A 24,926-nucleotide genomic window follows, 5' to 3' on the forward strand; every position below is an offset into this window, starting at 1 on the left:
ACGTCTCGACATTAATGAAGACATTAAACTTATTAATGACGACATTAAACCCAGCATTAAATGATCATAATTTGATCCTTTATTGCAGGCAAAGTGAGAACTCTCATATAAGGAGGTTGAATCTTGAGCAAAGAGTAGAGCGGAAGATAAGCGAAAGGGAAAGCGAGAGGAAGAGCAGGGAGCAAACCTCTGTCCACTCGTGTTCTCCCACAAAACTCTCTCAGTCGTGCATTTGCTAGGCTGAACTACTCGTGATAGTACTTAGATGCATTCTCAGTTCGCCATGAACAACCAGTATTTGGTTATGTTCGTGGTTTTACTGTTGTATTATGGGAAGCAAATGACCTGAGAGAACCTCGAAGCACAGCCGGAGATGGAGTGAATCTGTTTCAAGGAAACTGCGTTGAGCGCTGTCCTCGACATCTTAATTACTCGGTGAATTCTCTTTTCGACTCGACGATCAACTCTCGATTCTACTACGCACCGCATCGACTCCACGATTTGGATCACCGGAAGCTTGACAGAACCAACCTCACTGGCAGAATGAGATTATCAGTTTAGATCATCTCGACAGATAAATTAGAATTGATTTTATGTAATTTCAATTTAATTAATTTCTTAATATCTTCGACAGCAGATTATCCAACAATCTGCAACCCAAAATTTGTAATGTACTGTTCATTTGTTCAATCGCCTAACATTTTTGTCAATTTATTTTTCAATGGGTAATTTGAATCATTTCAAATTCGTAGCAACAAACTGCTGCTGGTATTATTCAGCCACTATCACGAGTCTCCAATATCTTGATTCGTCCTTCCAGAGAAGCTCGAAAGTGTTTTAAACTTTAACTTACTGTCTTAGATTGTTCTAAGCTCCAGTTTTTACTACATTTGATCAAGGAACTTCAAGAGTCTGTTCATCTTTACAAAAATCAGTTGAAGGTCTCCCTCTTCGATGTGTAGTATAACAAAATGCATCTATGTTTCTTTACCTATTAATCCTAGATTTGGCTGATTAATTGGTAAGTAAAATTAATTAGTTTTATGTCTTTTATTACTCAGAGAAGCACCACTGGTTAGTCTGGTTTGACTGTTGAGAACAAAGAACTCAAGCTGCTTTGCAAGCCATGGAACAACATGCTAAACTTCGTGAAGGTAAGCATTCAGAATGTCGATCTAAGCTTTCCGACTAGATTAATTCTGTCATTCTCTTTTCCCAGCTATCATTTGTTTAATCTACTTGACAACCTGAAAATCAATTGGGGTCGTAATACAGCTCTGAATGAGTCAGTGCGAGAGGAAGTCCAGAGGCTGAAGAGAGCAACCGGAGAAATCCCAAGTGACAATGGAAATCCACCAGGCCCCTACTATCATTCTCATCGGCTTCCTCACTCGAGCAAACAAGCTTAGCATTTCCAAGGTTCTGAAGCACAGCCTGCTCGAAGAATCGAAAACCATCAAGGTGTCCAGGTGATAGAACAATCTTTTTAACAATTTTGATTTGTATTTAATTTTGATCGATAAAAGCTCGAGTTTCTGGTTGGGAGCTCGTTTACTTTTGTATTAAACAAACTTGGGCGTAAGTAGATGAACTCGTGGAGCGTGTACCGGGCCCCCAGTTCCCTGGTGGGGCCACAGAGAGAACGTATCGGAGAGCGAACACGTCGGATATGGGGCGATGATATGATGCAACGCGTACTGCCCTTCCTCGGGAATGGATGCCTTGCACTGCTCCGCCCACGTGGGCGCTCCTTCCGACGCACAAAACAGAGAAGGCTTTACTTGACCTCCGGTGACCACACCGTTTTTTTAAAAAATATATTACTTTTATTTTTTTTTGTTTGTTTTTGTAAATTCGTTCGTCACCCGAATGTACGCTCCCCAGCTCTGACTTACCTTTTTTTTTCCCACCTCGGGAGCGAGCTCGAGTCTGCCGTTCCGCCCCCGTGGGTCGCTGTCTTCTTCATCGCGTCGCTCCGCTCCACCTCCACCTGTCGGCGGTTTCTCGGTCGCCTAGGGCCGCATGTGAAACCGTCGCGCCGCCGTCCGGGAGCCGCCCTCGCATGTTCGGCAAGGCAGCGGTGTGGACTCGGGGTGAAGTGTGCAACTTGGAAGCTCCCCACCTTGTGAGCGCTCGAGGAGTTCCTTGGTAGGGTTGGTTTGGGAGAACGAACTTGTGCTAGGGTTTCTCGCGGAGGATTGGCTAAGATTGATGAGTGTCCGAGGGAAGATCTGGCATCCATGACGAAGTGCGATCCTTGCCGGTGGTGCAGTGTAGTTGTCTGCAGATGGAATGGCAAGCTCCGCGGATGTTGAGAAGGTCAGTGGTTCTTGTTTTTATTACTTCATTTGTATAAAAAATTGCCTTCTGTGGTTGCCTTTTTGAAGCAGCTTCCTTGATGAATCTTCACTAGCTACTTTTTTTCCCCTTCTTTTCATTTGTTTCTTTGAATGCTTTTTCTCTCTCATTTTGTGCTTGGATCCTGTAGGTATCAAAATTTTTACTCAAAAATTGCCGCTGTTACATTTTAGTTAATTAATTCAAAATTTTGGTTATTTGAATTAATAGTTTGGTGATTATTATATAATTATAGGAAGTCTTGATCTGGATCGTTTGTGAATGAGACTTAAATTTTGCAAGATGGAAGAATACTAATAAAAAAAAGACAGTCTGGTGCGCAAAGCTCTCGCTATGCAGTGTCCAGGGAAAGATCTATTATACGCAGCCTTATCCTGTTTTTTGCAAAAGTCTGTTTCCAGGATTCGAGCCTGTGATCTTTTGGCCACAAAGTAACAACTTTACTGTTGTGACAAAGCAACAACTTTACCATTGCGCCAAGACTCACCTTCATATGCATTTTGTTAGTGGCAATAAACTTGCATATAGATAAGAAGACCCGTTTCACTCAATGATTCCCTAGATGGATGATCCTGTCTGAAATCGGGAAAGATAATGCGCTGGGTAGGTGGCTTCGCTAATGACCGTGAGAAGACTTTTGTCCTGAGAGCATAGGGTGCTGAACGATCCTGTCAAAAAAAAAATGTGTAGGGAAGAAAACGGCGAATGCACTCCTCAAGTTAGTTAAATGATCGAGAGGAAGAAGAATGTAGTGAACAATAGAAATGAACAGTAAGCTCTGAGTGGGTAATGTCGTGTAGCGTAACGTACCTGTGCCTTTAGGAAAAGACACCTCATATAGTGTCAATTTTCCTTTGTGCTCGAATATTGATGCATTTCCAAAAAAGGACCGACCATTCTGATTCCAAAAATAGAACCACCACCTATGCGCTTTGTAGGGTGGAAGCTTTTAGCATAGAGATTGCATAGGGAATATTCTTGTGCTTGTGTAACAACCGTTACCCAAAACGTCAAAAAGGAATATTAGGCCGTTGGGTTGGTGGACCCTTAATATGCTCTAATGGTAAGCCGACCGAATCGCCTCTATCGCCCGATCAAACCCCGTTGCGTACAGGGTCGAGTCGGCTAAAGAATGATGACCCTCTCAAGGGCTCGACCTTCACTCGGCCTCTCTGCTCGGCCAAAGAGCTCAGCCGGGCCGTGTGCTTAGCATGTCCGAGAGGCCCGATCGGCCATACCACTCCATCGAGACACATGCCGGTGTTAGCCCTACATGCGGCTCGATTCCGAATGATATTGAAAAAACTCAAGGTTTCATCGACCCTAAGAAACTAGAGATCCGATTGGACTAGAGGTCCAATCGGCAAGACTACTCGGCTGAAACATGTGGCTGTGCTAGTCCCGAGTGTTGACTGCTCCCTGACTTTGACTGTCATGTCAGCCAACTCTCTTGACTCCGTCCTCGACTTCAGGAGCTTCGCCTTATTTGCCGTATCAATAGATAACTCATGAAAAGTAGCATTGTTGCCTGGCAGCTTGATCCTTCCATTTGCATGATGTCTGGTCACTCACACAATGAACACACATGTGAGAGCCTCTTTCCTAACAATTTGAGTTGTTGGAATAGTGGTTGTTCTTGCCTGAGACCGCTAACAGGTGAGCCATGTGTGAGTTGTTGCCTTTGTTGACAAAATCGCCGAACGCTAGAAAAGTGGGGGTTAACCACGAGAGTCTCCCAAGTCTATAAGAAAGAGAGGAGAAGAAGAGGGTCAGAATGGAGGTCGGGGGTGCCCCTGCTTGTCTACTTCGACGCTCAAGTCAATCTCTAGGGCTGGAGATGAATGTATGTGCGCGCGTATGCGTAAGCGTACCTTTGCCTGCAGGTGCGGGCTCTCTTATAATGTTGTTGGAGAAATAATACTTCTTTCATCATTAATTGGATGTCACATGACAGTAGAGAGAAGGTCACATCATTGTATCCCGTTGTACCATATAGTCATGCTGCCACACCCCACACGCCATCCCATGTGTTGCGTTAATCCTGAAACTAGCACAAGTCCATATAATTAATTGGGCCAAAGGGTCTGGCCCAATAAGTGAAGAAGAATTGAGTCAAATCGATAGGGAGAAACCAAATAGCGTGGACATGTCAAATCAGGAGATTGGAGCAGTATGTCGGGGGAGCCGAGCTCTTGTACTTGGGTGGACTGACTGGAGAGATCAGAGGAGCGAAGCATTGAGTTCAGGGGAGTTGAGCCCCTAGAGTCAGATGTACCTTTGAAGATCATTCTTAATGTCTGTTCATATGGGAGGAGTCAAGGAGCTGAGCTCTTGGAGTCGGATGGACCTCTAGAGTCAGACAAACCGACTAGAGGGATCAAGTGGAGCTTACTAAGCGAAGTAGGTTGTCGAGGGGCTGAGCGAGCCCTTAGAGTTGGGCAAGTTGAAGGAAAGGGGGAGGGGTAGGCCCCTCGAGTCGAGCAAACGGAGGAATCTTGTGCTAGGAGTCTGCTTTGAAAGTCATTCTTAATGTATTTGTTATCTAGCTGAGTAGGCCAATTGGAGATGAGTGGAGTGCCTAGGTTTATCTGAACCAATTGGCCACCTCTAGCGCGACGGGAAACGATCGGGTTGACCTATCTGGACTGTGATCTCCATCTCAGCAGGACTATTGACCTTCTTGACATATGTGGAGGCCTCCAATACGCTCCATATCAGTGGCTATCCAACTCCAAATTTGGTTGCTCAATTTAAGTTATTTAACAATTCAAAAATGCTTTCCTGCTGTATTTATGCATTTTTATCCTTATATACTTTTGATCTCCTTCATTCTACTTGAAGGCAATTTCTGCATTGATGAGAGACACTCATTTGCTGAAGTATGGTCAAAAAGGGAAACCACGATTCTATCTATTTAGATTGGCTACTGAAGATCCGTTTCAACTAAGATAGATAACTCATGAAAAGTAGCATTGTTGGCCGCAGCTTGATGCTTCCATTTGCATGCTGTCTAGCCGCTCACACAATGAACACACATGTGAGAGCTTGTTTCTTAAGAATTTGAGTTGGGGGAATAGTGGTTGTTCCTGCCTGAGACCGCCAACAGGTGAGCCGCTTATGAGCTGTCGCTTGTGTTGACAAAGTCATCGGGCACCGAAAAAGTGGGTCAACCACCATGGGAGTCTCCCAAGTCTACAAGAAAGAGAGGGAGAAGAAGAGGGTTCAAATAGAGGCGAGGTGTCCCAACTCGTCTATTTCAACGCTCAAGTTAGTCTCTGGGCAGAAGGAGATGAATGTACGTGCACACGTATGCGTAGGCGTACCTTTGCCCGTAGGAGCGGGCTCCTCTTATAATGTTGCAGGAGAAATAATACTTCTTTCCTCATTAATTGGATGTTACGCCATAGTAGAGAAAATGTCACATCATTGTATCCCAACGTATCATACAACCACGCTGCCACACCCCACTCGCCATACCACGTGCTATGTTAATCCTTTTATTGGCACAAGCCCATATAATTAATTGGGTCAAATGGTCTGACCCAATAAGTGAAGGAGGATTGAGTCAAATCTTAGGGAGAAATCGAATAGCGTGGGCATGTCAGATTAGGAGATATGAGTAGTGTCACGCCCCGGAGGAGTCTCTGTCCGAAGAAATTTCGGCAGCATCTCCCCTGTACGGCGGACAATCTGAAACTTTTCTACAAGCACTATATACCTCAGCCACATGCGGCAGGAATAATAACAATAAAAGAAAACAAACACCACGCAGTTAATATCAAATTCAGCCTCTGGCTGACACAACCACGCAGTTAAAAATAAAGCAGCACACTCGGCTGTACCAAAACCAAAACACAAAACTGCTAGCCGGCTAGACTTACACAACCAATAACATAAATACAAAATACCACATAACAACGTCAACACTCCAAAAATAAAACCAGAGTACAGAGCTAAACAAACCGATACATAAAACAAACAAAAACATACGTGAAACCGATAAGTCTTCTGATGTGACGTGGGGACCAGCAGACAGGATGCTCCAAGCGACACCATAAATAACATGGTACCTGAAAAAGATAGTGTCAACGGGGGTGAGTTCAACAACTCAGCGAATACCAATGGACATGAGTAGTAAGATATATCTAACAGCAACAAAACATGGAATACAGCTTCCTAATCATATATATAGGGAATATGCAAAACTGAAAGGTAACTGAGGAAGCTTTACTCACCAGGAACTCCTATCCGCATAAAAGGGTCACAAACCGAATGTCAATAATCCGTATGCAGTCAAAGTATCGATCCAACCAAACGCAAATCGAACCAAACGCTGAAACACAATCATAAGAATATAAATGCATCATGCGTATGATGCTAATGATGCGTCATGGTCACGCCAGTCATCTCACACACAAATGGTAAGACCGAGTGGGTAGGGCGACAACTGCACTCGTCGTCACTACTCCCGATGGTGACCGAGTGACGGGATCTTTGTCGGAGTACTCCGCCCCGTGACCCCAAATCATAAATGGGAGCTCGATGCTCTCAACTCCCGATGCGATGGCGGGAGGTATCTCTGCGGCCACCACCCGAGTCACCGACCAACGGAGCAACAAAGTCCACCGTCTGCCCACTACTACACTAAATGCCAGCGGAGCCAAACAGAGCGGAACTGACTGCCGGCTACCACGCTGGTCATATGACCAACGGAGCCAAACAGCAGAACCGCCACACACCTGCCTGATATACCACTAATCCATGAGTGGTGGTGTGTGCAGTACATGTAACTGGCGATGTGCTCAACCATAGTGGAGCCGACAATCGCGCAGCATGCAATCATGATGCATGACACTAAGCATAGTCATAAACTGATCAACATAACCATATCCATATATATAATATGGGAACCACAATATCAGTGAGTCAAATCCACAGATATAGGGTATACAGGTCCTCTATGGTATAACAACCTAGATCCTAAACATATCTCCCTTCCATAACATATGTACCAACAATATACACAGATCAAAGAATCAAAGTCTAGGTACACGAATCATATGTGATATACAAATAGAGGTACACAAGCCGGTCATGGCATAAAAACCTAAGTATCAGATAATCTCGATACACATGACTGAAACCAAAAGTCCAGAACCTAGTCCTAACCTCAGTAAAACATGGTATGTCACTTATTCTAGAAACTAAGATACTCATGGTAATACAGTACTCATGACAATAAATCACATGATATAAGCACGGATACGTCACAGGCGATAAACCTAACATGCTATGGATATCAAACAGTGACATACCAAAGACAAACATGTTCATTGCTTGTAGTTATAAAATACTATGCATATCCAAAGACAATATCATAAAAGATAAGTCAAGAGGTACCCGCCTCAAATGTAGATCGTGTGTCCTCTAACCAGAGCTCTAGTCTCAAATCAGAACCTCAACAGATGAATTGTGGTTGATCCACAATTGAAGAGCTGCAACTGTATGCTGGACAAGAACACCTCAGCGCGAAAACCACCTTGCTGGATTCTCCCCTTCTGGTCAAAAATCAACCATAAGATCACGAATGGAGATCACGGATCATATCAAGGAATGAAAATCACTAGTCCAACCATAACCTAATTCCAACCAAATCTATTCATCTTACCTTTTCAATCGTCAGTGCTGATCACAGAACAAGGTGAACTAGTTGCTACTGGAAACAAAGTATACCACAGCAAGACCTCCTTGCTAATGTCTTCCCCACAACGCACAAATGCTTGGCTGGAACTCTTCCTCACAACCGTGATTTCTAACCCACAGTAGGAAAATCTTCACTGAACAGATCACGTATGAAGATCAATAACGGAGATCAAGAATTCAACAAGGCATTCAAATATATCCTACTTCCATAATCCACCTACTAACCTTACTGATCACCAACACCTTCAATCCCACTGTCAAAATTACTGCCGCTTGTTGTCATCTTCTCCAGCTTCTGGTTTTCCGGCGATCTAGGGCACCGAGTCAACCAGGGCGGCGGCGCACAGTGCTGAGGACAAGAAGAGGGGCGGCAGAGGAGAGAAAGCTAGGGCAAAGGACAGATGGTACCCTGCCGGCAAGGGATCTGCATCCCTTGTGCTCGCACGACCGGAGGAGGAAGGAAATCGGCTGCCGGCAAGCATCAATGATCAGCGTCGGCGTCGGCGCTGCACAGAGTAGAGAGAAGAGAAGTGGCGCCGGTTGGTGGAGCAGTTAGGGCAGATCAGGGAGAAGAAGAAGAAGAGTCCGGCGCTAGGGATGAGGAGCGGCTCGGCCGGCGGTGGCTCGTGCTCGCCGGCGCTTGGGCAAGGACAAAGGAGAAGGAAGCCGCCGGCACTAGGAGGTTAGGGCTCGGGATGAGTTCGGCGGAGGAGAAGAGAAATGGCACGCGGGGAGGTTTGGGGCACGCACGGGTTCGGCGGGGAGAGGAAGGAATTAAACAAAAAGAAAAAGGAAAAGAGAAAAAAAATAATAATAACTTTTCCTCACTTAAATGGGTAGCCTAAACAGGCTTTCCCGGATCCCGTTTTTATCCCCGTTAACTCGTACGTACGAGTTCCGAAAAATTCCCGGAAAATCTCCAAAAATTCCGAAAAATTCCCTTATTAATATTCGCCTATTTTCGGTATTTTACATTCTCCCCAACTAATAAAAATTTGGTCCCCAAATTTCGTTATCTACCATCAGCAAATACCAACAACAGGTAACGCGTATAAATGCTGAACGGTAAATAAAATCACATATCTCAAATGAAAAATGGGGTATCGAGCTCGGATAGTATCCTCGAGCTCCCGAATAACCTTTTCGGCCAAATGATACTGTCATCCGACTTTAACCAGTCGGATAATCTTATTCCGTAACTAATGCTCTTTCCGGTCCAAAAATCCGTACCGGATTCGGCTCATATGAAATGTCAGGCTGAACTGGAACTGGAATATCAGCCAGCACATGCGTCGGGTCGGGCACATATCTCCGCAACATAGATACGTGGAATACATCGTGGACTCCTGTAAGGGACGGTGGTAGTGCCAACCGGTAAGCTACCACTCCAACCCTTTCCAAGATCAGGAAAGGTCCAATGTATCGCGGAGCTAGCTTACCTCGGGGCCAAATCTCTTCACTCCTTTCGTGGGTGAAACTTGCAGAAATACATGGTCGCAAATGGAGAACTCTAAGAGTCTTCGACTCCGGTCAGCATAACTCTTCTGGCAGTCCTGTGCCTCTGCCACTCTCCGTCTAAAAGTACGGACCAACTCTGCCTTAAGCTGAGCTCTATGAGGTCCCAACAACTGGGCCTCCCCAACCTCATCCCAGAGGGTGGGTGTCCGACAAGGCCTACTATACAACGCTTCAAACGGTGCCATCTGGATAGCCAAATGCAAACCGTTGTTGTAGGCGAATTCTACCAATGGCAAATGGTCCTCCCAACTGCCTCAAAAATCCAATACACGTGACCTTAGCAAATCCTCTAGAGTCTGTATAGTCCGCTCTGACTGTCCATCTGTCTGCGGATGGAAAGCTGTACTGAAACAGAGCTGTGTACCCAAGGTCTGCTGCAGACTCTGCCAATCGATCCAGAGGATCAGTCCTCCGGATCGCTAAGAAGTGCGCGGATTTGGTTAATCGATCAACAATTACCCAAATCGCGTCATGTCCTCGTCGTGTCCTCGGCAACCCTATCACAAAGTCCATGGTAATGTGATCCCACTTCCACTCAGGAATAGGAATCCGCTGAAATAAGCCGGCAGGTCTCTGGTGCTCAGCCTTCACTTGCTGACATACAAGACATCTAGCTACAAAATCTGCGATGTCTTCCTTCATGTCGTTCCCCCAATAGAAACACCTCAAATCTTGGTACACGCGGGTACCACCTGGGTGGACAGCAAATCGTGAGCGATGCCTCCTGAAGTAACTCCTCCCTGACCGGGTGAAATGGAGATACGCATAAGCGACCTCGGAAATATATAACCACCGCTTCATCTCGGGTAAACTCGGTTTGTTGCCCGGAAACTATCTGGCTGCAAATAACCCGCAAATACAGCCTAGGGCTCTCGGATCCTCGTCCTGATCGACGACTGAGCAACCATGGTAACCAGTCTGTGACCACAACTCGGTGGCAAGCCAAAGTCACTCTAGACTTCCAGCTAAGCGCGTCAACAACCACATTAGCTTTTCCTAGGTGATAGCTAATGGTACAATCAAAATCCTTCAGGAACTCCATCCATCTCCTCTGTCGGAGATTAGGTTCCTTCTAAGTAAAACAGATATTTGTGACTCTTAGGGTCAGTGAGAATCTCAAATGTAACGTCATATAAATAATGTCGCTAAATCTTCATGACAAAAAATAATGGCGACTAGCTCCAGATCATGTACAGGGTAGTTCTTCTCATGCTTCTTCAACCGACGAGAAGCATAGGAGACTACTCTATCGTGCTGCATCAAAACAGCGTCCAAACCCAGTAGAGATGCGTCGGTATAGAGCACAAATTCGTCCTCTCCAGAAGGTACAACCAAAAATCGGAGCCGACACTAAACTCCGCTTAAGCTCCTATAAGCTGGTCATACAAACCTCAGTCCAAGTGAACTTCACGCCTTTCCTGATCAGGCGTGTAAGTAGCATAGCAATTCGTGAGAAACCCTCAACGTATCTCCGGAAATATCGAGCCAAACAAAGGAAGTTGCGAGCCTCTTATATCGACTCCGTCTACTCCCAACGGTACAACCTCGATCTCCTGTGGAACCACGGTATACTCCTGCTGGTGACCGTGTGTCCTAATCATCATCACATAAGACAATCCAAATAAGCACTACTGATCATCACATATAGATGTTCTCGTCGAAACATCTCTAGATCTAAGCAAAGGTGGTGTACGTAACTCACCGCGGATCCGAAATAGATCACAACATCGTCAACAAAGACAATGGAAACCAATCCAAACATCCTAGGGATACCCAAATCATCGAATCCATGATAATATCTAGGGCACCGCAAGCACTAATGGTAAAACCAAGACACATAATGTCCGTATCACAGACATTCCTAACCATAAGATCCTCAACAACAAATCAGGAATCTGATCACCAACGATATATAATCACCAAAGAATAGATCCTCTAGTGCGAGAGTAATGCTCCATCACACGAAATACCACATATGTGGGAGCAACGCTCTACCACAAACAATCCGTAATATGTGGGAGCAACGCTCCACCACAAACAAACTATAATATGTGGGAGCTACACTCCACCACAAACGATCCATAACATGTGGGAGCAACGCTCCACCATAAACAATACATAAGTGCCCAAGGCACCTAACTATCCAGCTAGAGACTGCACGAGATCTCTCTACCACAAATCACTGTGGGTAGCCTAGGGTATAACAACCCAGTAAGCAAATCAAATCTATAGTCACCTCAATCAATATCATAGTGGGTCACCCGCTGATAAGAAAATGGGTTGACAAGGTAGTCCAACAAATGACATAATGCAGACACTCCACATCCTGCATTCAACATAAGTAGAATCCTCATGATACTACCAACAATACACCTGGCACACGTGCACACACAACATAGGTATAATCGACATAATCCTCCAATTATTGTACACCAAACATATACACAACTCAGGTATATTCAGTATAATACCTCCAAGAATACACACCGAACACGTGTGCATAATCAACGTAGTATAATCAACAATACACCTCCAATAATACTCACCTAACACATACTAAATGAGTATAATCACTTTTATACTTCCAATAAAGTCTAATTGACACAAGTGTATCCACAAATCAAATATAATCAACAAGATACCTCGAATATTACATCGAACACATCTACATCTACCATAACACCGGTTTAATCAACATGATACCTTCCATATTACAATCAGTATACTCTCAATGATGCAATCGGCCAGTCTACCACAGGACTCCTACAACACATAATAATCATATCTACACACCACATAAACATGCATAATCAACATATTTTAAATCCAATCTACCACACAAACCCTATGTCACATTCTAAGTTATCCAATTAGGTACATACAGTCTAAAATTAAAGTACTCATGGAATATGATACATCGATCCTCTAAAGACTGACCAAACCAAGAACGATATACGACTAATTCAGTCTTTTCCCACGTCAGTAACAGTCATGTACTCCAATGTGCTCATAATATCCAACTAAGCACGAAAAATCAAAAGATTCGAGCCTCTAAAAATAGAGTATAATTGTCCTCTACTGATCAAACCAACAAAACTAAATCAATCATCTTCTAACTAATCAAGAATACCTTAATCCTCCACAAGCAACTAAGGTATATCAATATACGACTACCCAAATCAATAAGTGTAAATCAGACTCCTACTGACTGATCTAACAAGAGTAAATCAATATTTACTGATGAAATTACTAAGATAACATGATATACTACTGGCTAGGTCAACATAAATAGGTAAATACTATCCACTACATAACTAATAAAGAGGCTGGTATGTGCCTCAATCTGCTAACCAAATAGTAGTAACAGAAGCTAAAGCTACTAGGGTATAATATGTAAAATCACCAAAGCTTATAATCCTTAATCTCTATTAAGGTCAATCAAGATCAGTGGCTAACCCATCACATATAATATATGCTACAACAACCAGACAGGTACTAGTAAATAATGCTAATACAGGTCATAAACTGTAATAGTGAACAGGGCATATACTAACAAAAAGGTAGGACAACAGTATACCAACATACCTCCTATAGCTTGGAGATGTCCTGCTGCTGCCAGGTCCCAAAATCTGAAAAGTCACATCGAGAAGACCAAAACACAAAATCCGAAACACCAGAAAAATAGGACACGTAAGTCGATCTCTGATACCAAATAAATTGATATCAGATAAATCTCGAAAATCCAGAACACATAGCAAGTATCGTATACCTGCTCTGATACCACTAAATTGTCACGCCCCGGAGGAGTCTCTGTCCGAAGAAATTTCGGCAGCATCTCCCCTGTACGGCGGACAATCTGAAACTTTTCTACAAGCACTATATACCTCAGCCACATGCGGCTAGAATAATAACAATAAAAGAAAACAAACACCACGCAGTTAATATCAAATTCAGCCTCTGGCTGACACAACCACGCAGTTAAAAATAAAGCAGCCCACTCGGCTGTACCAAAACCAAAACACAAAACTGCTAGCCGGCTAGACTTACACAACCAATAACATAAATACAAAATACCACATAACAACGTCAACACTCCAAAAATAAAACCAGAGTACAGAGCTAAACAAACCGATACATAAAACAAACAAAACATACGTGAAACCGATAAGTCTTCTGATGTGACGTGGGGACCAGCAGACAGGATGCTCCAAGCGACACCATAAATAACCTGGTACCTGAAAAAGATAGTGTCAGCGGGGTGAGTTCAACAACTCAGCGAATACCATGGACGTGAGTAGTAAGATATATCTAATAGCAATAACATACAACTTCCTAATCATATATATAGGAATATGAAACCGAAAGGTAACGAGGAAGTCAGACTCACCAGAACTCCTATCCGCATAAAAGGGTCGTCAAACCGAAAGTGTCGATAATCACGCAGTCAAAAGTATCGTCAACCAAAACGCAAACCAAACGTGAAACACAATCATAAGAATATAAACGTGATCGTATGATGCTAATGATCGTCTGGTCACCCCGACGCTACCATCATCTCACACAAATGGTAAGGCCAAGGTGGGTAGGACAACCGCACTCTGTCGTCACTACTCGCGATGAGTGACCGAGTGGACGGGATCTTTGTCGGAGTACTCGCCCCGTGACCCCAAATCATAAACGGGGAGCTCGATGCTCTCAACTCCGACACGATGACGGGAGGTATCTCTGCCACCACCGAGTCACCCGACCAACGGAGCAAACAAAGTCCACCGTCTGCCACGCTGCTACACTAAATGCCGGAGCCAAACAGAGCGGAATCGATCGCGGCTACCACTGGGTCATATGACCAACTGAGCTAAACAATGAACCGCCACACACCGCTCGATATACCACTAATCCATGAGTGGTGGTGTGTGCAGTAACTGTCGATGTGCTCAACCATAGTGGAGCCGATAATCGCACAGCATGCAATCATGATGCATGACACTAAGCATAGTCATAAACCGATCAACATAACCATATCCATATATATAATATGGGAAATATCGGTTGGTCAAATCCACGGATATAGGGTATACAGGTCCTATGGTATAACAACCTAGATCCTAAACATATCTCCCTTCCATAACATATGTACCAACAATATACACAGATCAAAGAATCAAAGTCTAGGTACACGAATCATATGTGATATACAAATAGAGGTACACAAGTCGGTCATGGCATAAAAACCTAAGTATCAGATAATCTCGATACACATGACTGAAACCAAAAGTCCAGAACCTAGTCCTAACCTCAGTAAAACATGGTATGTCACTTATTCTAGAAACTAAGATACTCATGGTAATACAGTACTCATGACAATAAATCACATGATATAAGCACGGATACGTCACAGGCGATAAACCTAACATGCTATGGATATCAAACAGTGACATACCAAAGACAAACATGTTCATTGCTTGTAGTTATAAAATACTATGCATATCCAAAGACAATATCATAAAAGATAAGTCAAGAGGTACCCGCCTCAAATGTAGATCGTGTGTCCTCTAACCAGAGCTCTAGTCTCAAATCAGAACCTCAACAGATGAATTGTGGTTGATCCACAATTGAAGAGCTGCAACTGTATGCTGGACAAGAACACCTCAGCGCGAAAACCACCTTGCTGGATTCTCCCCTTCTGGTCAAAAATCAACTATAAGATCACGAATGGAGATCACGGATCATATCAAGGAATGAAAATCACTAGTCCAACCATAACCTAATTCCAACCAAATCTATTCATCTTACCTTTTCAATCGTCAGTGCTGATCACAGAACAAGGTGAACTAGTTGCTACTGGAAACAAAGTATACCACAGCAAGACCTCCTTGCTAATGTCTTCCCCACAACGCACAAATGCTTGGCTGGAACTCTTCCTCACAGCCGTGATTTCTAACCCACAGTAGGAAAATCTTCACTGAACAGATCACGTATGAAGATCAATAACGGAGATCAAGAATTCAACAAGGCATTCAAATATATCCTACTTCCATAATCCACCTACTAACCTTACTGATCACCAACACCTTCAATCCCACTGTCAAAATTACTGCCGCTTGTTGTCATCTTCTCCAGCTTCTGGTTTTCCGGCGATCTAGGGCACCGAGTCAACCAGGGCGGCGGCGCACAGTGCTGAGGACAAGAAGAGGGGCGGCAGAGGAGAGAAAGCTAGGGCAAAGGACAGATGGTACCCTGCCGGCAAGGGATCTGCATCCCTTGTGCTCGCACGACCGGAGGAGGAAGGAAATCGGCTGCCGGCAAGCATCAATGATCAGCGTTGGCGTCGGCGCTGCACAGAGTAGAGAGAAGAGAAGTGGCGCCGGTTGGTGGAGCAGTTAGGGCAGATCAGGGAGAAGAAGAAGAAGAGTCCGACGCTAGGGATGAGGAGCGGCTCGGCCGGCGGTGGCTCGTGCTCGCCGGCGCTTGGGCAAGGACAAAGGAGAAGGAAGCCGCCGGCACTAGGAGGTTAGGGCTCGGGATGAGTTCGGCGGAGGAGAAGAGAAATGGCACGCGGGGAGGTTTGGGGCACGCACGGGTTCGGCGGGGAGAGGAAGGAATTAAACAAAAAGAAAAAGGAAAAGAGAAAAAAAATAATAATAACTTTTCCTCACTTAAATGGGTAGCCTAAACAGGCTTTCCTGGATCCCGTTTTTATCCCCGTTAACTCGTCCGTACGAGCTCCGAAAAATTTCCGGAAAATCTCCAAAAATTCCGAAAAATTCCCTTATTAATATTCGCCTATTTTCGGTATTTTACAAGTAGTATGTCATAGGGGAGCTGAGCTCCTAGAGTCGGGTGGAGGAAGGATCAGGGGAGCTGATTCGAATGAGTGGAGCATTGAGTTTGGGAGAGCTAAGCCCCTGGAATCGGATGTATCTTTGAAGGTCATTATTAATGTATGTTCATCCGAGAGGAGTCGGGAGAGCTAGAGTCGGATGGACTAACAGGAGGAGTCGAGTAAGTTGATCTAACTGAGCGGAGCATATTGTCGGGGTAGGGGTTGAGCCTAGAGTCGGGCGGACCGACTAGAGGGATTGAGCAGAGCTCACTGAACGGAGTAGGTTGTCATGGGGCTGAGCCCCTAGAGTCGGCCAGACCGATTGGAGGGTTCAAGTGGAGCTTACTGAGCGGAGTAGGTTCCGATACTCCCCATAGCCGTGGCTATCCAATCAACCTTAGCATTATATTAGAGCAGGAGAGGTTTAAATTCCATCTGTGCCAAAAAAAAACTTTGTTGGTAGGTTAGAGCCAATCAAATTAAATTCTCCACCTACAATTGAAGTAGGAGTGTTAACGAAATAAATATATAAATTGATCCTTTTTTTGTAACATCTTGATCTTTACTAACACTGCATAGGAATGTTAAGTCAAATATGTGGCCATGTTAACCATTTGTTAAAACATCCTTTGTGATTTCTCCAAATTTGGTTGCTCAATTTAAGTTATTTAACAATTCAAACATGCTTTCCCTGCTATATTTATTCATTTTTATCCTTGTATATATTTTTGATCTCCTTCATGCTACTGAAGGCAATTTCTGCATTGAAGAGAGGCACTCATTTGCTGAAGTATGGTCAAAAAGGGAAACCAAGATTCTATCCATTTAGACTGTCTGCTGTAAGTTTGCTTGCTAATATTTTTTTATCAGAGGACGTTTGAATTTATTGATTTTCCACAGTGCGCATTTTTTTGGTTTGGTCTGTAAACATGAGTACACCTTGTTTGATATCTTCATTATATTTGGTTTGATATATCCATTTTATTGTTGTTCACAGGACAAATCATCATTAATTTGGTTATCAAATGGTGAAGAAAAAAGTTTGAAGCTAACATCTGTTTTGGAAATAGTCCGTGGTCAAAGAACTGTAAGTTAGTCTGCCAATTCTGTAATCTCAGGGAGAGCTTCCTACTAAGGAATAATTTAAAGTATTTTGGCTTCTATTTGGCATCAGTTATTTATCTGGTAAACAGAATTTATTATTTGGTGCTTCATACCTATATGAATCTGATTATGATTAGTTTTTTCCCCAGCCTGTTTTTAGAAGGCATATATGCTTAGAGAAGGACAACCTCTCCTTTTCACTCATATATGACAATGGGACAAGGTCTCTTGATCTGGTAAGTTTAACCAAGTCATTGCTGCTGTCTGATATTTCTCATATTTTAATTAAATCTGATCCTTCACTTCCATGTTGTGGATTATATTTAGATATGCAAAGACAGATTTGAGACAGAGGTGTGGTTTGCAGGCCTCCAGGCACTGATTTGTTCCTGTCAAGGTGAACGGCCAAAAATTGATGGATGGAGTAATGGAGGACTGTATTTTGAAGTAAATGAAACACCTCTCACAAATCCGTTAATTAGTATTTAAAGTTGTTCTTTCCAATGAGGTGTCTCGACTAACTTCAGCCTTCAGGATGCAGGTTATCTACTTGTATGATTTTAAGAAGGCTAACTTTAACAAGTAACTTGTTGCATGATTATATAGTCTCTGTGAAGTTGATTTGTTTTTTTTTTACTGTTTTTCATCCTTCCTTTATGCAATTAATATTTTTAACAAAGAGTTTGGACGCACTTATGGCTTGTGGATTAGAAGTGTCTATTCAGCTACATTTGTGATTGACTCGCTTTGATGTTCCAATCTAACAAGATATTTATCTTGTTGTGCTTGGAGATTGGAGTCATATGGTTACAATGACTCGCTGAACTCTTCAACTTCGTGTTGCATTGCCTATAGTTATCCTAGAAGCCATGGTTTAAGTAGCCACAGAATGCTTGCAACTTTGCGTGTATTTTCTTAGGATGGGAAACTATTTCAGTGTTCTTTCTGGAGTGCATGAGATTATGGGTGTTAATGCATGATAATCTGGATAATGTTACAGGATGCCAAGGATCTGAATCTCATATCAAATAGCCCCAGTGTGAGTTCAATTGGCTCTGTTTCGGATAGTAGTTCTCCAGACATGAATTTTAGTGTTGGAACTTCATCAGCAATCTCTTCTGAAAGTTTTGTACGCTCAGAAAGATCAGATGTTGTGAATATGCTTGTAAAAGGTGTCTCTTCTGATGTTATTAGAGTGAGTGTTTCTAGTGCACCCAGTACGTCTAGTCATGGTTCTGCGCAAGATGACTGTGATACTTTAGGTGATGTTTATGTATGGGGTGAGATTACATGTGAAATTTCTACAAGAACTGGCACTGATAGAGGTATCTATTTATCCAGTGGAAGAACTGATTTACTTTTGCCCAAGCCCTTAGAATCAAATTTAGTTTTAGATGTTCACCATGTGGCGTGCGGTGTTCGACATGCTGCTCTTGTCACAAAACATGGAGAAGTATTCACATGGGGTGAAGAATCTGGAGGGAGACTTGGCCATGGAGTTGGAGATAATGTCACTCATCCTCGTCTTATTGAATCTTTAGCACTAAGTAATGCAGATATGGTTGCTTGTGGGGAGTTCCACACTTGCGCTGTAACTTCTTCAGGTGAATTGTTTACTTGGGGTGATGGCACTCACAATGTTGGTCTTCTTGGACATGGTACTGATGTCAGTCACTGGATACCAAAAAGAGTTTCTGGGCCACTGGATGGTATTCAAGTTGTATATGTTAGTTGTGGCACCTGGAACACGGCCTTGATAACTTCAATGGGGAAGTTATTCACTTTCGGTGATGGAACATTTGGTGTTTTAGGTCATGGAAACAGAGCAAGTGTTGCACACCCAAAGGAGGTAGAATCCTTGAGAGGTTTGAAAACCATTGCAGTTGCATGCAGTGTATGGCACACAGCTGCTATAGTAGAGGTTATAGTAGCTCAACCCAATGACAGTGTGCCATCTGGAAAATTGTTCACCTGGGGTGATGGGGACAAATATCGCCTCGGGCATGGTGATAAGGAACCACGACTTGAACCTACTTGTGTTGCTTCGCTGATTGACCATACTTTTCACAAGCTAGCATGCGGTCATAGTCTCACTGTTGGCTTGACAACTTCTGGACAAGTTTTTGCAATGGGAAGTAGTGTTTATGGTCAGCTTGGAAATCCACAATCTGATGGAAAGCTTCCATGCTTAGTTGAAGATAATCTCATTGGTGAATCTGTGGTCGAAGTTGCTTGCGGTTCATATCATGTTGCAATTCTAACAATTAGAGGTGAGGTTTATACATGGGGAAAAGGTGCTAATGGGAGATTGGGTCATGGAGACCTTGAAGATAGGAAAGTACCTAACCTTGTCGAAGCTTTAAAAGACAGAGTTGTGAAATATATTGCTTGTGGTGCTAACATCACTGCTGCCATATGCCAGCATAAGTGGGTATTGGGTTCTGAGCAGTCGCTATGCTCATCATGTAGACAAACATTTGGCTTCACCCGTAAGCGACATAATTGCTACCATTGTGGTCTTGTTCATTGCCACTCATGTAGTTCAAGGAAGGCCTTAAGAGCTGCCTTGTCTCCTGATCCTGCAAAACCTTTTCGAGTTTGTGATTCCTGCTATGGGAAATTGAACAATGTATTGGAATTTGGAGTAAACAACAAAAGAAATGGCTTGCCTCGCTTGTCAGGTGAAAGCAAAGACAGGTTTGAAAAAGTAGAGACAAAATCAACTAAGTCTATGTTACCAAGTAACTTGGATCTTATAAAGAATCTGGATATTAAAGCTGCCAGATTCGGGAAGAAACATGATTCTTTCTCCTTTATTGGAGCTCCTCAAGTTAGCTCACTCATGCAGATGAAAGATTTTCCTTTTGCCGGTGGTGATCTGCAACGAGCAGCTCCTAGAGCACTTTGCACATCCATGGTTCAATCTGTAAATCATTCAAGAGCAGTTTCGCCCTTTTCGAGGAAATTTAGTCCTCCACGTTCAGCAACACCAGTACCCACAACATCTGGAGTTTCTTTCTTAAAAACTTCTGCAGACAATTTAAGGAAAACAAATGAACTCTTGACACAAGAAGTTCAGAAATTGTGTGCCCAGGTACCTTTCCCTTCTTTATTGGATACTTTATTTTGAATTGGCGGTCTGCCTTAACCAGGATCTGCATTAGGTTGAAAACCTTAGACAGCAATGTGAACTTCAAGAACATGAATTGCAAAAATTGGTCAAGAAAGCTCAAGAGGCCATGACAATGGCTGCTGAGGAATCTGCAAAATCAAAAGCAGCAAAAGAAGTTATTAAATCCCTAACAGCACAGGTTGTTTTGGTTGGCTGTCTTCACTGCTTGTATTAACGTAATTAAAATTGACATTTTGGTTCAGGTCTCTTGCTACTTGTAAAAAGCAGAAAACTTGGTAGGCCAACACCTATATATCTGCCTTGAAAATTTAGGTTTTCTTTGTCTTTTCTGTTGATATTGCCTGTTATTTGTGATATTTGGGGTCAGTATTGAATGTGCTGGAGCTTTTGATGAAACCTTGTACTTGTCCTAGATAGTCCATTCTTTATGTACACATTAACTAAACATTAGCAATTTTTGCCCTAGATAAAATACAAAATGGGTATTTGGCAATTAGATATATTGTTAGATCCAAGGAACTACATCATACTATATACATCACTCTCTTTGATTTGACTTGTCTCTTTAACAGTTGTATTCTGTTTTAAGCCCTACAAATGACATTAGATTCTAGAATGACCCAGCAATAAACAACAATTGATTGTCATGGATATGGGGGAAAAAATTCCATAGTTGTTTTTTATGTGTTTAAGGTTTTTTGTTGAGGTGAAATGAGCTCATAACTGAATTTTAAGTTGGCACTTAATGTCTAGATCAGTCCTTTAATTAACCAAATGGGCCTTCAATCCTTTTTGGAATTCTATAGCACATGTCTCACCAAAGGCTGTACGAGGGCAAGAATTTACAGTTTTTCTCACAGATCATCCTACATTAATTCTTTCATGTGGCCACTCATTAAATTTAGTCGTTACCAAACTTGTGTCATGCTCACTTTTTACCTTATATGCTTCCAAAAGGATTGATACAAAAGTTTCTTATTCATGGAGCAGGGGACTTTCTCATGACATGATCTGAAAAAGAAAGAATACAATCAAATTAACATTTGACTTGTTGAACTTTGCATGTTAGTTTTGATATCAAACACAAAATAATTCTGAAAAAAGGAAAAAAATGTTAGATTTGTGAGCACATAGTTTTTAAACTAGTACTGATCTTAGATATGTATGCTATCCATGTGGAAATCCTATATATCATTGAGCATCTTGATTATTGATCAAGTTAGGGATGCTAGCCACAGTTGGCTAGAGGATGGCAAATTTACTATCTTGGAGAAAAAAACTCCTCTTACCCCCTCTAGTCACTTGACGGTTGGCTATAAGCTGGTTCCGTGATTTACCTCCCTTCACATAACCTGGGATGGGCTATGAGGGATGTCAGGGGTGAGCGTAATCACCTTTCCCTACAAAAGTTAGGGATGCTAGCAAAAGTTACTTTTTGGCCAGGGGTCACATAAGTTTTGCTTATCAATTCCTTATCCCTATATTTGATGGTTGGATATATTAATCTTTCCTGTTGGAGCCTAGTTCATTTGTCTTCCTTGTCTCTGCTAGAAAAATTCCAGGACTAGAGAGTATTCTTTGTACATTTCTTCGTTCTGAATTATAGCACCGAAATCATAAAATTTATTTTATATAGAACGCTATCACTTAGTAGAAATTTGGTACTATAGGCTTGCATTTAGTCAATTTTGTTGACTTTGTAGGCTTCATTTGTATTCTGGACCTGCTTCGTTTATTTTTTTGACACTTTTAATTTGGTTCATTCCTTGAAGCACATGCTTTATCTGGACTTGTATGATCTACGTGATGCAGCTTAAAGACATGGCCGAGATATTTCCTCAAGGGTTCTACAAAAATGATGCAGCAAGACACTTAGATTTGGCGAATGGGGTGGGCTTATATCCTGGTCTTGCCGTTCCAAATGGAGATTATCACCCAACAAGCGATCCAATCAATTCCCCTGATTGTATTGGAGTTATTGCCAACAGAAACTCAAATCAGAATTGTTCATTAACAGATAGCTGTGAATCTAACCAGCTGGGTACAAATTTACAAAACTTTAATCCAGTGAGTTCTAATGAAATGGAGCAAGACTTCAGTGCACAACAACGCGACAGTAACGCAGAGAGATCATCATCCATCAGTAAACCTGGTGTGGATAGCAATGAAAGTGAATATCCTCAAAATTTTGATAAGGTTTGTAAGTCCCAAAGTCCCACTTCATCAAGTAATCAAGCTGAGGCTGAATGGATTGAGCAGTTTGAACCTGGTGTATATATAACTCTCTTATCCCTTCATGATGGAACTCGAGATTTGAAGAGAGTCCGGTTCAGGTTGGTTATCCTTCTGAACCTTGTTCATTCAGTTTCCTTTTTTTTTTGAATTATCTCAGATTGCTAATGTGATTATGCTTAATCTACATTTTATGGTGCTTTCAATTTGCTCTTGTTTCTCGCTTGTTCATAAACATTATACGTGTAGTGTCTTAGGTATCTTGCCAAATAATGGTTATTCATTCCAGGTTTCAATTAGTTTTCTGTTCTTGTGATTAGTAACATAATGTTAAATCATATAGTTGGATTCACGTCTTCTTGTATTCCAATTTCCAATTAGCGCTGGTATTTGTGCACGCAACAATTGTTTTTAGAAACTTGAGGATGCACATTTTTGCAGTCGAAGAAAATTTGGGGAGCATCAGGCAGAAGCCTGGTGGTCGGAAAACCGCGAAAAGGTCTATGAGAGATACAATGTTCATGGATCGGACAGGGCATCACCAGCAGTATCAACTCATTCTGCTCATAGATCATAAAAGATTTTTGCACACCTGCTAGTTGTAGATGTTAGTTTGATTATCCAAAATCAAAGGAGCAAAAGTTCCAGGTGCCCTTTTCAGCCTCACTCGATCCTTCTGCCATCGACATTGAAACTTGTGGTCTATGATCTGCCATTTTCAAGATACATGTTTTTGTCTAGAGTCGCATCTTCCTTGGTTACTCTTTTAGGTCTGGCCATTTCTATTACCTACCGTAATGTAGTGTGTGTGTGTGCTGTCTCAGATACGATGCCACTAGGATGTAGCCTTTGTTTTTCATACTATTAGAGATGAAATTTCTTCTTAGAATGTAGAATGCTCTTTTCTTAATGATGCTGCAATTTGACAAAATCATTTGTTATTCTTAAATGCAGAAACTTTGATATGGAATTTGTATAGATTGTTATTATATACTTTTAATATCGATGAATGAGCTAGCTTGTGTGACTGCAAACTGAATAGTTATACCTTGTAATTCTGTACGACTATAATAAGCCTCAAATAGCTTCTTTTTTTCTCTCGAGAATGAACTGTAGGGATCATAAAGGCTGTGTTTACTTGGATGGAAAGTGAGAACTTTCTAGGAGGAAGAGATTAGAGATGATAATTTCCTCCGAATTCAGAGAAGGATCCGATATCTGACCGAGGGTGGGAAGGGATTTTTTGGATTCGATTAAATAGTTAAATAATTGGATATGGGTATTCGAATAATCAGATATGAAGGTAGATCCAGTAGAATTGTACTCATACTTTATAAATATATCAAAGATTCTTTTTAAAAAAAAATTATTAATTATTTTTATTGATGTTTAATTATTTTTTATTGAATTTGATTAAATTTAGAGTAATCTATAGATGTTTAATGTGTTTTTTTTTAATGTGACGTTAATTCTAATATTTTTTTATTGAAAAATAATGGATATATTATTCAATCCGACATGTAGATGAATATTTAATTTTTGATGGATATAAGGATGAGGATAAAAATTTAAAATTGGATAGGGATGAGCATGAATATAGTAAATAGGGATGAAGAGGGAGAATATATAATTTAATTGATCCATTGCCATCCTAAGCAGTAGGGATTTTTTGGTCATAAATTGTGGATTAGAGGATGGTATATGTATCCTTGATTTGAATGGATCCTACCTATTTAAAGATGGGGTTTATCTAAATCAAGAGTCCTCATGTAATGGACCATCCTCTGATCCGTAATTTACGGACTAGAGGAAGCTCTCCTCTGATCCGTAATTTACGGACTAGAGGAAGCTCTCCATCCTGAGAGTCTCACAAGATTATTTTTTAAATTAATTTAATTTATATAGTTAGTTCGATCATATAACATGGTTCACTTGGTTTGTGAGCTCAACATGCCTAATGCATTGGATTCACATGGTCCAAATGGTCTGCTAGATTTGATTGGTCTACTAGGCCTGACCAACTCCCTCGGACCACTTAGGCCAACCTACATGACC

At 42.0% G+C, this 24,926-nt stretch overlaps 1 protein-coding gene across 7 annotated transcripts; it reads left to right on the top strand.

Annotated features, from left to right (window-relative positions):
• Window positions 1-1,848: 1,848 nt before the first annotated feature.
• Window positions 1,849-23,841, top strand: LOC122024081 (PH, RCC1 and FYVE domains-containing protein 1-like). Of its 7 annotated transcripts, none has more exons than XM_042582622.1 (9): window positions 1,851-2,319; window positions 17,155-17,241; window positions 17,400-17,489; window positions 17,656-17,742; window positions 17,834-17,953; window positions 18,507-20,600; window positions 20,671-20,817; window positions 22,452-22,972; window positions 23,313-23,841. In XM_042582622.1, exons 1-9 carry the CDS (start codon window positions 2,293-2,295, stop codon window positions 23,446-23,448), a joined length of 3,309 nt encoding a protein of 1,102 aa, XP_042438556.1. In that variant the 5' UTR covers window positions 1,851-2,292; the 3' UTR covers window positions 23,449-23,841. The 7 variants fall into 7 exon arrangements, 6 of the variants coding, with proteins under 6 accessions (XP_042438560.1, XP_042438556.1, XP_042438557.1 ...); XM_042582623.1 differs by having other exon boundaries at window positions 1,852-2,319; window positions 17,834-18,047; XM_042582624.1 differs by having other exon boundaries at window positions 1,852-2,319; window positions 17,874-18,047.
• Window positions 23,842-24,926: the final 1,085 nt, after the last annotated feature.

This window comes from Zingiber officinale, chromosome 9B (genome assembly GCF_018446385.1).
Source record: "Zingiber officinale cultivar Zhangliang chromosome 9B, Zo_v1.1, whole genome shotgun sequence".
Taxonomy (NCBI): Eukaryota; Viridiplantae; Streptophyta; class Magnoliopsida; order Zingiberales; family Zingiberaceae; genus Zingiber; species Zingiber officinale.

Bases quoted from the DNA above. Each gene is read 5' to 3' on its own strand.
- LOC122024081 (XM_042582622.1), top strand. From the start codon at position 2,293: ATGGCAAGCTCCGCGGATGTTGAGAAG. The intron at 2,320-17,154 runs GTCAGTGGTTCT...ATGCTACTGAAG, and splicing joins GCTCCGCGGATGTTGAGAAG to GCAATTTCTGCATTGAAGAG. The intron at 17,242-17,399 runs GTAAGTTTGCTT...TGTTGTTCACAG, and splicing joins ATCCATTTAGACTGTCTGCT to GACAAATCATCATTAATTTG.